This window comes from Aulonocara sp. 'chitande type north' Nkhata Bay, linkage group LG23 (assembly GCF_057382095.1).
Source record: "Aulonocara sp. 'chitande type north' Nkhata Bay isolate Kocher_YH1m ecotype deep benthic linkage group LG23, A_spYH_male_GT1.1, whole genome shotgun sequence".
NCBI lineage: Eukaryota > Metazoa > Chordata > Actinopteri > Cichliformes > Cichlidae > Aulonocara > Aulonocara sp. 'chitande type north' Nkhata Bay.
The window spans coordinates 51,023,905-51,036,321 of NC_141365.1; the positions used below are offsets into that span (position 1 = coordinate 51,023,905).

The 12,417-nt window shown below is 42.7% G+C and overlaps 1 protein-coding gene across 1 annotated transcript; it reads right to left on the bottom strand.

Moving 5' to 3' along the window:
- Window positions 1-550: 550 nt before the first annotated feature.
- On the bottom strand, window positions 551-11,216 carry gtf3c3 (general transcription factor IIIC, polypeptide 3). The gene is made up of 19 exons (XM_086283200.1): window positions 10,949-11,216; window positions 10,746-10,818; window positions 9,895-10,208; window positions 9,700-9,823; window positions 9,364-9,555; window positions 8,444-8,609; window positions 8,135-8,282; window positions 7,868-8,039; window positions 7,006-7,106; window positions 6,743-6,914; window positions 6,324-6,526; window positions 5,464-5,565; window positions 4,189-4,321; window positions 3,873-4,098; window positions 3,734-3,788; window positions 3,169-3,304; window positions 1,111-1,235; window positions 884-1,036; window positions 551-785 (listed from the first exon to the last, which is right to left on the bottom strand). Exons 1-19 carry the CDS (start codon window positions 11,039-11,041, stop codon window positions 663-665), a joined length of 2,811 nt encoding a protein of 936 aa, XP_086139326.1. The 5' UTR covers window positions 11,042-11,216; the 3' UTR covers window positions 551-662.
- Between the last annotated feature and the right edge of the window lie 1,201 nt (window positions 11,217-12,417).

Here is a 12,417-nt window from a genome sequence, read left to right on the forward strand (position 1 = left end):
TATCCTGTCTTCCTTCTCTCACCCCAACCAATCACAGCAGATGGCCGCCCCTCCCTGAGCCTGGTTCTGCTGGAGGTTTCTTCCTGTTAAAAGGGAGTTTTTCCTTCCCACTGTCGCCAAAGTGCTTGTTCATAGGGGGTCATATGATTGTTGGGTTTTTCTCTGTATGTATTATTGTAGGGTCAACCTTACAATATAAAGCTCCTTGAGGCGACTGTTGCTGTGATTTGCTGTGTAAATAAAATAAAATTGAATTTTGACATTTTATACATGATTCTGAGATTTGGTAATGATTTATCCTGTTGTCAGCCAGCAGGGTGGATCAGTGGCTAACACTGTCACCTCAAATACTTTGTTCTGTATTTCTTTATTAAAATAAACGAGGGCTTTTCTAGGGTAATTTGTATAACAGCAGACAGACACTATAGGTCTTGCAAAAATAATACAACTGAAAGATCCAGTATCAGTACATGCCTCAAATGTTATCAGACACTGAACTACAGAGATAAATCCGCACAAATGTAGAAATGACATACGCCATACAAAATGGTAAATATTTACAAACACTTTTTAATAAATAAGACTTCCTGAATCCATTTCATGGGGGTTTAGTTGGTAGAAATTTCTAATGAAAAAGAACCAGTAAAGACGAGTATGCATTTTCAAATAATGCAGTGTGTGTTCAGGAGGTATCTGGCCTTTTCCACTGCACCGCTGGCCTGGTAAATGAGTGACAGGTTGAAGGCAATCTCCCTCCTCAGATCAACCTGGTCACCTGGGATGCCCTGCAGAAAAAATAAGAAGGGAGAGAGAAAGAGGCAAACATCCATCACTGTCCTAAAGGCTACGTTTGCACTGAGCAGCAAGTTGTGTTTTTACCCACCTCCAGTTGTTTTGCTGGTAGTAAAAGCGCCTTTTGGTAGTAATGCATAGCCAAGTGTGTGAGGCCCATTTGGTGCAGCGCTCGGCCTAGGTTGTACATACTCTCTTGACACTCTCCACGAAGCTCTACGTAACGCCACAGGAAGGAGAAACCCTGAGAGCACACGTTGGTTTTAAAAGAACAGACTATAGGACTGAACTGTGCACAGAAATAAACGAACTCTGTACCTGCAGCACCAGCGTGTGCCGTTTAGCCACAAACCTCTGAGATGCCATGTGGAAGAAGGTGAGACCTACAAACAGGCTGTGCAGTGGATTGCTGGGATGAGTCTGGAAGGCCTGAACATACTGACCTGAAAACACATCCAGTGTTTGAAAAATGTACTACTGTGCAAAGTGGACCAAGTGTGAACATAATCCCTAAACCCTTTACACCACGCTCCAAGTTATTATGCAAATTGTGTTTAAGTGTCATAAAGATTAAATAAGCTGTTCTTCGATAAAAACCATGGATGGGAGTGTGTCTCAGGACTCTGTGTTTCACTGAAATCAACCTCGGACCCCTGTGATCGTTAGTTTGCCAGCTGAGCCCAATTAAAGGAAAAACTACTAAAGGAGGATGTTCCACATTATTAAGCAGGCCTCCATTTTCAAGAAACAGAGGAATGAAAAAGGATCTCTGCTGCTGAAAAGTGTGAAATAGTTGAATGCCTTGGACACGTAACGAGATATTTCACAAATATTTCAGCGTGATCACCATCATGTTAAGAGATTTGTGAGTCAGAGCACACATGGGTCCGTGCAGGTAAAGGCACAATGATGAAGGTTTCAGACAAATGCATCAGATTAAGAGAGCAGCTGCTAAAAGGCCATCACAAAGCAGCAAACACATGTTTGAAGCTGCTGGTGCCTCTGGAGCCCTGCGAACATCAAGCTGTAGGATCCTCCAGAGACCTGCAGCTGTGCATAAACCACCTCCAACCAATGCTCACAAGCAGAAACGCTGCAGTGGGCCCAGAACTACAAGAAGACTCGTTTTCAAACGGTCTTGGTCACTGATGAGTGCAGCGCAGCCCTGGATGGTCCAGATGGATGCAGAGGTGGACGGCCACCGTGTCCCAACAAGGCTGCATCGTCAGCGAGGAGGTGGAGTCATGTTTGAGCTGGAATCACAGGGAGAGAGCTGGTCGGCCCCTTTAGGGTCCCTGAAGGAGTGAAAATGACCTCTGCAGAGGATGTGGAGTTTCTGACTGACCACTTTCTTCCATGGTAGAAAGAGAAGAACTGTGCCTTCTGCAACACAACCATCTTCATGCAACACAATGCACCACCTCATGCTACAAGGAACACCTCTGCATCATTGGCTGCTGTCGGCATAAAGGGAGAGAAACTCATGGTGTGGTCCCCATTCCTCCCTGACTTCAACCCTATTGGGAACCTTTGGAACATCCTCAAGCAAACAAATATGAGGGTGGGAGGCCGTTCACATCCAAACAGCAGCTCCGGGAGGCTATTCTGACATCCTGCAAACACATTCAAGCAGAAACTTTCCAAAAACTTCCAAGAATTGTAGAACTGCTATCAAATAAGGGGTCCTGTGTTAATGTGTAACTTGACCTGTTAGGATGTTTCTGATTTCAGTGAAATTGATCCACTAATGCTGCAAATTCAACAAATCACCATTTTCAATTCTCTACAACCTGTAAAATCTTTTGAAACTGTGTGTGCGTAATAATTTGGAAGCGTGCGTTTCAAGTTTTGTATTTTTGAAAAACTGTTTTCATCGGGAGTTTAGTTCAGTAACATTTGAATTATACTCTAATGGCTGACGACTCGAAAATGATGCCGACTGTCATTTAAATCACTATGTAGGAAAAACAGAGAAAAATATCTTGTGAGATTTAACGGAGACAAAACTGCTAGACTGTTAATTATTTATTTAAATGTTGGGATCAAATCTCTTTGGCACTCAAAGCACCTTTTTAGTGTTTTATATCATTTTAAGCAATGTTACTTTACCAATATGTGTCCAGTTGCTTGGATATTGTTATAAAACACATTTTAATTCACATAATTCTCTTTCAATGCAAAGCAGTGTTGGAGGTATGTGATCATCGACATCTGCAATCAAGAACAAGCTAATAAGCAAAACTTGATGACATTAGTTTGAGAGGTGTGGCGTAAGCAAAGGAAGGGCTCCTTTAAAATGCTGGTGCACATCAGTGGCAGCGGTAGTGATGTTAAATGTTTTTATCATCTCTAGTTAGTCGATTCGTGTGCGAGTACCAAGAGCATGTTTGAAGCTCCCTGACACCATGGCGTTATGTCCGCAGAGAACACAGAGGGCGTGATTGTCAGGATGTTTAAACAGCATGCGCAGACAGAAGCGATGGTGGCGCTGGTGCTGCGACGTTATTGTCAGCTGCAGAGAGTTAAAACAAACAAAAACAAACAAACATTTGTTTACAAAATCTTTCCACCAAATTCAGGAAATCTATGCTTTTGATTCATTTGAATATTTAGTATTAGCAGTAAATCTTCATACAGACTATGACAATGCATCAGAGGCTCTCTGGTTAATAAATAAATCAACTGTGCAAAGACGGTAAAATTCAAGATAAGTGGTCGTTTCAGAAGAAAGCAGGCACATTTCATGAGGACAAACTTTCCTGCTTCTCATTAAGAAGTGTAGTGACGCATTTCCTGAATACAAACAAATACTTTTAAATATATTTAAAAGTTTGTCCTCACAAATGTGCCGCTTTAATTCCTAGAAAGAAAAGAGTTTAGTAAAATAGTTGGGCCAGTTTCTCCTTTAGTGATCTTCTATTCTGCTGACACACAAGCAGACCTGGTTAAAAATATTCCAAAGCTGAGGCAGAGCCACATTTTCCAACAGCATCAGTCTGTTGAGAGGAAAAACAGAGAAATGTTATATTTATTATAATTGCGGCATGCTCTTTATGCCAGGCCACGCCCATATTAACTACCTGATGTAGTTGTAGGCCTTGTAATAGTTGTGGTCCAGGATTGTGGCAGACAGGCCAATGAACTCCAGTTCTTTCCTCCTGGGCTTGTTGTCATAGAACGAGTAGAACTCCATGGCCGAATCCACAAGCATCTCCGCCTCCTGGAAGCGCTGCACCTCACACAGCGTCAGCACACAGCTCAGCAGCAGCTGCCACCAGTCCTCTTTGGACAGGACGTTGGTTTTACCTGATGACAGTGACAAAGTGAAATCCAGTGACCAGACCAACTACGGGCTCGACCTTGTAGCCAAGTACGATGCAGACAAAGATAACATACCAGTGTTGTCCAGATAGGCCGTTTCATGGTCAGCAATCTCTGGTAGCATGTCTTCGACCTTCACGAGCCTCAGGTGATTCTCACCTGACACATTTACAGAGCTCACACACACCTTAGCTCGCTGCATGGCCACCTATAAACATGCATGCGTTATGCACCTTTGAATGACTCCCAGGACGCAATGAAATGTGCGCAACAAAAACAAAAAATGGAGCATTTATTTGTTCAGATTCACCTTCTCTCACAGTAACCTCATTGTTGAGGAGAACTCTCAGTAAACAAACTACAGTAAAAAGCCCGTCTTATCAACTTTGAGGTGTTTGTCCTTTTTCCCTGTCGGGTACAAAATAACTTGAATGATAAAAATGTTTGTTAAGAATTGAACCAACAGTCAAAAACCAAACAATTACATATCAAGAACAACAAACTGAACTTACACTAAAGTTGTGTTTACGCCATTTGTACTTGTGTCAATATCACTGACAGACTGAGAGCAGTCACAGTTCTCCTGGTAAGTGCATTAATATTGTTGGTATAGTATATATTTACTTATTGATCCTATCCCAGCTGTCACAGGGCGAGAGGCGGGGCACATCCTGGACAGGTCGCCAGTCTGTCGCAGGGCAATCGTTCGCACTCACATTCACACCTGTGGGCAATTTAGAATAATCAATGAACCTGTCCCCACAAACTGCATGTGTTTGGACTGAACCCACAAATGGTGGAATGAACTCAGGCCCTTCTTGCTGTGCAGCAGCAGTGCTAACCACCGTGCCGCCCTGTTTACTGAATTATGAAATATTAATGCAATAACCCAGCTGCTAATGCGAACTAGTTAACATCATTTACGTGTCAGGCAGATTAGCTCTGATCCAGCCGAAGCAGCCGAACGTTCCTCCCAAATTCAAAGCATCCAAGTAGTTCTGCATTTTTTCAAAACTTCTAAGATCATTCCCTCTTTGATTTCACTGACACTTGGCTAGACTGCAGAGCTGAGGTCAAACGTAGTGTATTCTATATGTGGAACAGTTGTACCAACTCCTTTGACTCTATCAGAGAGGAAAAAGCACTCTTTATAGCCGCAGTATGAATAAAAACACAATATTTGTGGCGGCCATCTCTCAGACTCCTATTCCATCAATCTGAAACTCCAATGTAGCTTCGTTTTAGAGTTCTCACATTCACAAACGTATTCATGCTGCCCGTCCAGCAGGGTGACGACGACCCCCCATCATGAGCGGATGACGGATAAAAAGCAACCGTAAAGTGTGTTACCTTGAGGAGCATCGAGATCATAGTGATCACAGTGTCCAGGTAGTCCTGCATTTTCCCCTGTGTCTTCAGGAGCGTAGAGCGATGGAGCAAAAGCTTTAACTCCTACAAACACAGAGATATACAAAACCAGTTACCAAACACAGAGCACTGACCAAACAGCATAGCATCCCCAAATGCTGCAGGTGATGGTTTTCCTTTTTCCAGCTGGTAACCAGACTACGTGTTCTTGACTCTAATCTCAGCTCAGGTCTGGAAAGCACAGAAATCTTGTGTTTAACCAGAATCCAAGTAAACTATGAAAGCAGGTAAACTGCTGTGGGTCAAACACGCATGATTACACTGTAAGCTCTGAGGAGTCGTGCATTAAACAATGAAGCAATGAGGGGGATGTGGGCAGGAAGTCGTTTGCTCACTCTGCATCATATTACCACTAACAGTTGGAAACTAACTACCAGACTCGCCGGGCTCCAAATCCAACTCACTATTGTGCTCTCCACACCTAATCACTTCAATGGCTCACGTCCAAGCTGAGAGAAGCCAAAAGTGGCACCCACCCACTTCACATCACTACACTATCTCACCCATTGTTGCTTGAAGTTCCCAAATACATTCACTTTCCGTGGTCTCTGGTCACTGGGTTGCTGATTACAGCTTCAGTGGAGATGCCCCTTTATAAGGTGTGACTGTCAGTGCCTCCTGACAGGACAGAGGTTTGCACTCCTTTTCCCCCTTTGCTGTTACCAGAAAATGTCCATGAAAAAGACCTCTAAGAACCCTCCATGACATTTCAGGAACATTGTAAATGTAAGATAATGCAACCTAACGTGATAATGCAAAAAGCAAAAACAAAGATCCCCTGCCTTTTGTGCAGCTGAAGAATCGTGTGCTAGTATGTTGCTATCATACATGGACTCCAGCGCCTTAAGGGCACAATCCATGCGGCCCAACTGTTGCTGCAGTGTGGCAAGGGAGAGCCGGGCCTCTAGGTGCTGCGGAGCCATCTCCACCACCTTGGTGTAGCTTTCTGCTGCTGCCTCCATGTGGCCCAAAGCCTTCAGACACTCTGCAGATGACAAAGGAAAGTGACAAAGACACATAACAGTGGTTTTCTTTTTCCAAGCCAGACCTGAAGTGAGACCTCGTTTAAGGTCTTGGCTTCTCTGTTGTTACAGAGTTTCACACATGAAGAATATTCGGGATGGAAGGTGAAATGTCTTTTTAGTCTAAGTTTGCAGACGCACCTCTTCCTTTAACATCATTCCCTTTTTGCTGGACCTACCTGCATGCCGCAACCAAACAACAGCCAGGTTGTACTTTTCAGATACGACGAGGGCAGTCAGCAGAGGCAGAGCAGACATGTACTTGCCCTCTTCCAGATACGCTTCACCGACATCCAGGTACAAGTCGCCGATCTCTTCTGGACTCTGCTCCATCAGTGTTGAAACCAAGCCCTAAAAGCAAGAAGATTCTAAAATGAAATGATCTTTTAATAAAGACTTCATTAATAATCTGAGCTCTGTATGTTTTTGAGTCCTGTTTTACCTCGGTGGGTGCGTAGACATGTAGGTGTATGAAGCACACAATTAACTTGGTCCTCAGGTCCACTGGGACGCTGTCTGGTACCTGTACATCCACAATTTCACCTGGAAACAGCACACAACGACCAATCAGTAAAAAGAGTTCCCCAAAGACTCAGGCAATGATTCTTTCACGTCATTGGAGGATGTTTGGCCCACTCTACTTAGAGGGTTTTGAGACTGAATATCCTATTTGAAGCCATGCCAACGTGTCTCAGCAGGATTGCTGCCAAAGGTAGCATCCAGCCTTATGTTAAAATGATAGATGGTGCTAAACAGAGTTTATCTATTTGTGTTAACAGTAAATCACCTTTATTCTTAATCAAAGATAAAATGAAAGCATACGTTTGTTTAATATGTGGAATGAAAAGTTTGAGTAAAGAAATGTTTTAATGTCTGGATTTTCTGTGCGTGGACATGAAACACTGAGGAAAGACAGAAAATGTGATTCCACCCCTCATTAAATAATTCTGAATATAAGAAATGTTATCGAGTATGTTGCAAGTGTTAAACACACAATCACGAGTTACAGGTGATTTTGCTGATATAAAGCGATCGCTGCATGCATCTGTTGAAGTGTCTTTTGAGATCACTGAGTGCTCGAGTGTGGAAAACATTTTGAAAAACAACAACATCTAAACGTCGTCACAGAGGCACCACTAAAGAAGCCACAACGAACGCTCACTTTGTGTCCTCATCTTTCTGCACTTCCTATAAGACGTCATGAAGGCTATGAGAGTTCTTCATATGATGAAGAACAGCCACGATGAGTTTGAATCCTCTTGTAAGGATGTAAATGTGTAGCGCCTCATGTCGTTGCAACTTACCGCTCTCCTCTGCTGCAGCTTGTTCTTCCTTCTGTAACTGTGTCCCGTCTGCAGGTTGCTTCTCCTGGTCTTCGGTGCTCTCCTCTTTAATCTTCTCTTCTTGTGTTGGTGGAATAACATCTGAAGTGGATTCACTTCTGACCAAAACGATGCCTACAAACTGCACCAAGACCTAGGAGAGCAAACACGTGGAATGTTTATCCATTTAAACCGAAAACATTTGTTCTCAGTCTAAACGGCAATAAAGGTTTTTCCACAGAGACCCACCTGCAGGGCCTTGTTGTACTGCCGGTTGGTGATATAAAGCTCAGCGGCCATGTTGATAAAGTCATCACTGACCAGGTCGGGGTGTCGTGCCAAAGCTTCCTCAATCACACTCAGAGCTGAGGGCAGGTCACTGCTTTCATAGTAACTCCTAAACACGACCCACACAAGCAAATACCGATAACTGAACTGTCAAGGTGATAATCCAAGATCAGATGGTTTGAGGTGACGGTATTTTAGGGGGGAAAACGAGAACATAGTTTATGTGTATATAAAAACACATACCATAGCATGTCAGTGTGTGTCCCTTACTTGGCCATGTCTTTGGAGAGCTGTATGAAGTGCTCTCCATCCTCCAGCGGCAGAAGTGACAGGATCCTGCGGTAGCCGTCCATGCACTGTTTGTGCTCTCCCAGGCGCATCTGCAGGCTGCAGCGCTCCCACAGATAGCGCACATTGGTAGGATCGTACTTGATAGCTGTGGAAATGGAGCAAGGCTTGAACCTAGAGAAGTATATAAATGATAACCAGTGTTTCCCTGGTCCCTGTTTGTTTTGCAGTGGTGGCTCATATTCCACAATTCAACGGTATGAGAAGCACCAACGATAGAAGGCGCAGCAGCAGTCATTTTTAAACCGCAGATTTGTCAAAGTTCACAGACACGTTTCAGATTTACACGTTGGACTTGTCTGCACTAAAACAGCTCGTCTCTGGATAGATTCGACAGCTCAAGTGGTACGCAGGACTCATCCAGAGGAACACCTGTCCCATATTTAAGACCCCACACAATCCCTGACACCTTCTGACTTTGCTCTTACATCAGAAAATCCATTGTTCTTGTGCTGTTTGATCAGAAACTGTAAAGACAAACACACTTGATGTGCGTTACTTTTATTAGTTCATTTCTCAGCCCCTCGGGTGATTTGTTACTTTGCATGGCTCTTCCAACTGCAGCCTTAAGCCAGTTTATCCCAGTAAGTAAATTCAGTCTGAGAGTTTTAAATATGCTGCAGCAATCACCCCAACTACAGACTGAGGAAATTACAGGGCTTATTACTGCAGCATAAATATAGCTATAGGACCATGGGATTGAAGTACTGGCCCTGCAGTAATGAACATCCACTTTAACACAACAGGTAGGGACTGTGTTGTTCAACAGGCCCACCAACAGACAATAAACAGATGTGAAGTTCCAGTGGGAAGTGATGCGTGCCGGTCCGTGTCAGACTGACCTTTGCTGTAGCAGATGATGGCTTGCTGGATGTTGTCCTGCTCCAGAGACATTTCAGCCAGTCTGATCCACTCCTCGCAGTCCGAGGGGTTGAGGTGGGCGGCGATCAGGCCAAACTGCAGCGCTTTGCTCATGTCCTCTTCATCCTCATAGATCATAGCCAACGTGGAGAAAGGCTCATATGCCAGAGGAGCTGAGGGACAAAGGGAGAAGAGATTTTGTTTTTAACTTTTCATAGTGTTTGAACACTAACTGGCACACAGACAAACCAAAGTTAGTGTCGACACAAACAGCGAGTGAATATATGCCTGTAAGGTCACGCAAACCCACTTCGTACCCTGTCTTATGATCTCCATACACATCAGGATGGCGTCCTCTTTCTCTCCTCTTGCATAGCGAATGTTGGCTTCTCCCATCAAGCCTCTCAGAGCCCGGGGCAGCTTGCTGCCATGACGACGCCCCTGTTCACATAGTTATATATTAACTAAGAACTGCAAAAACTCACCTAGGCATGACCGTTCGCCCGTCTCACCTTCATCATCTTCTTGTTTTCTCGATTCAGCTCCATCTCCAGTGCAAACACATCTCCTACAGTCACATCTTCTGCCATTTCTTTAGCTTCACTCTTCTTTCCCTGTTGTCTCCCCACTTGTCTTGGCCTCTTCCCTATCTCCTCTGCCTGCAACTCTTCTTTGTCTGCAATGTAATCCTTATCATGTGCATCATCAACATAGCTCAGGCTGTCCTGCTCTTCCTCCTCCTCCTCCTCCTCTGAAGACTGTGGTTCAGCAGTTTCTCCCAGCATGGAGGCAAAGGCCAGCTGGACTCCTGGGCTAACTCCATCCTCTGAGAAGACAGGAAAGCTGGCTTGAGTAACATTACCATACTTTGCATGCAATCCAGGATGGGAATCAAAGTAAGCTGACCCAGTTTTTATAAGCAGTCTCTGACCAAAACAATAGCTTTATGAGCAACACTCAGTACTTTGTGGACCCTTAAGAACAGTAGTTATTATCTGTCATTTTTATTGATGTTGATATCAAATAAAAGGCAGTTTCAGACATTTTAACTTGTCAAAGTAGGAAAATCACAAGAGTTCCATTAAGAGAAATTCTGACCTGTTCAAGAAGCATGATAAAGGCTAAATAGTCCAGAACTGAAATCTATTAGTTTTTCCATTAGAGGAAAGATGATGGCAGGTTGGAATTTACATTTGGTGAATATGTTCATCCAGTTTTGTTGTTCCAGTTATTTTTAAAACTTTGTTATATTCCTAAAACCATGACAATTACAACACACTCGCTCATGGGATTCAGTGTCGCTATCTATTGAAAGAAGGGTCCATTATTTACATTTCCAGAGCCACTGACAGAGAGAGATTACCGATCTTCGTTGAGATGAGTCCGGACGTCGACGGGAGCTCAGCGTCTTCCACATCTTCAGCTACCTGCCCTGACTGAGAGGTCAGAATGAAGGAAGTATATAATTTTATGTCACACAAGTGGAGCACAAGTCCAAGTGATGCTGAGGAGTGATACTGCCTCAGCTAGACAGCTAACAGTTACCGAACTAACAACATAACTTACCTTGGCTTTCCGCTCGTCTCTCCTTCTGTCGAACTCTTCAAAAGTTATTCTACCCTCGAGGTAATCTATGAGCTCATTACTGAATCCAGACATGTTTCCCGCCACTTCAAACAAGCTGTCACATCAGTTTACGGACACATAAATCATGTGTACGACGCTGTACATCCGATACGTGACGTCCGCTAGCACTCTAAACTCAGACTGTAGCAAAAGTCAACATTAACTAACGTGAAACGGCAACCACGTGATCCTTCAAAAACTTCCGGGTTAGCGCTCTCAAAATAACAGCACAGGAAGTGCTGATTGGGCCATACCAAGTGCAGCTTTGTCATGGGGAGGATAATTAAATAATTCATTTTAAATTATGTTTCTTTTCTTTTGTTTCTGAATTGCAGTTGTGCTTAAAATACAAAGCACAAATGTTCAGTATTATTAATCTAAAATAACTGTAAAACTAACTGTTTCTGTTTCTTTGTGGTCAGATGATTTGTCAGTATTTGTGTTCCCTGTTGTGGCTGCACTCCGTCCCATTGTAGAAAACGAAACATTTCCCGTTTGTGTGGGGCTGTCACGTTGTTGTTTTTTATTTATTTTTTTTTAGTAATATTAACATACAAACAAAATGCACCATATATTACAGATTGAGAGAATAAACATTCCTTACATATTAGCAACTTCCATACATGGGGAAAAGAAAATATACAGATTATTAACTCACTAAATCAAAATCTTCCACAAAGGAAACAAAAAAAGCAGCCTTTTTCTTTTTAACTAAGGTCAAAGATTTAACCAACAGGTTTAAGTCGTTTTTCCAGTAAGCTAGTGTTGGTTTAGTCTTAAAAAACGACATTTATGTATAAATTGCTTGCACAAGATTAATAACACATTAACACCATAATTGTGTGGATGCTTTAAGCATCCACACTGCATTTTCGCAGGAAATGCAAATTTTTCTAGTTAGCTTTCTTTTCTTTCAAAAACACTCCAAACAATATCATATTTAAGGTAAATGGGGTAATTTGAATCCCACTGGAATAAAGCCAGGTATGAAAATCCAACCAAATTATTTGTATAAAATTGCACAAAAAGAATAGATGGTCCAAATCCTCCTCTTCTGTTTCACAAAATACACAATTACCAGTTTCTATTTTGAATCTATCACCAAGGAGTCTATTTGTCGGGTAAATTTTATTCAAGATTTTAAATTGGACTTGTTTCCCTTTAGGAGCTGTCACGTTGTGCTTTTGGATCCTGCACAGTAGTGACATTAGGTGGAGTGGCTGCTTCGAACTCCCACGCACACAACTTGGACCTCGTTAAAAATAATATATATACATGTATGTACAGACACACACATTTATAAAGAGGGAAATGTGATTGATTTTGGTGTCATGAATGTTGCTTTAAAGCTAAAACTGTTTAATCTTTTCTTAATAACAAGCAGTCAGTTTGATCAACAGGCTCTTCTC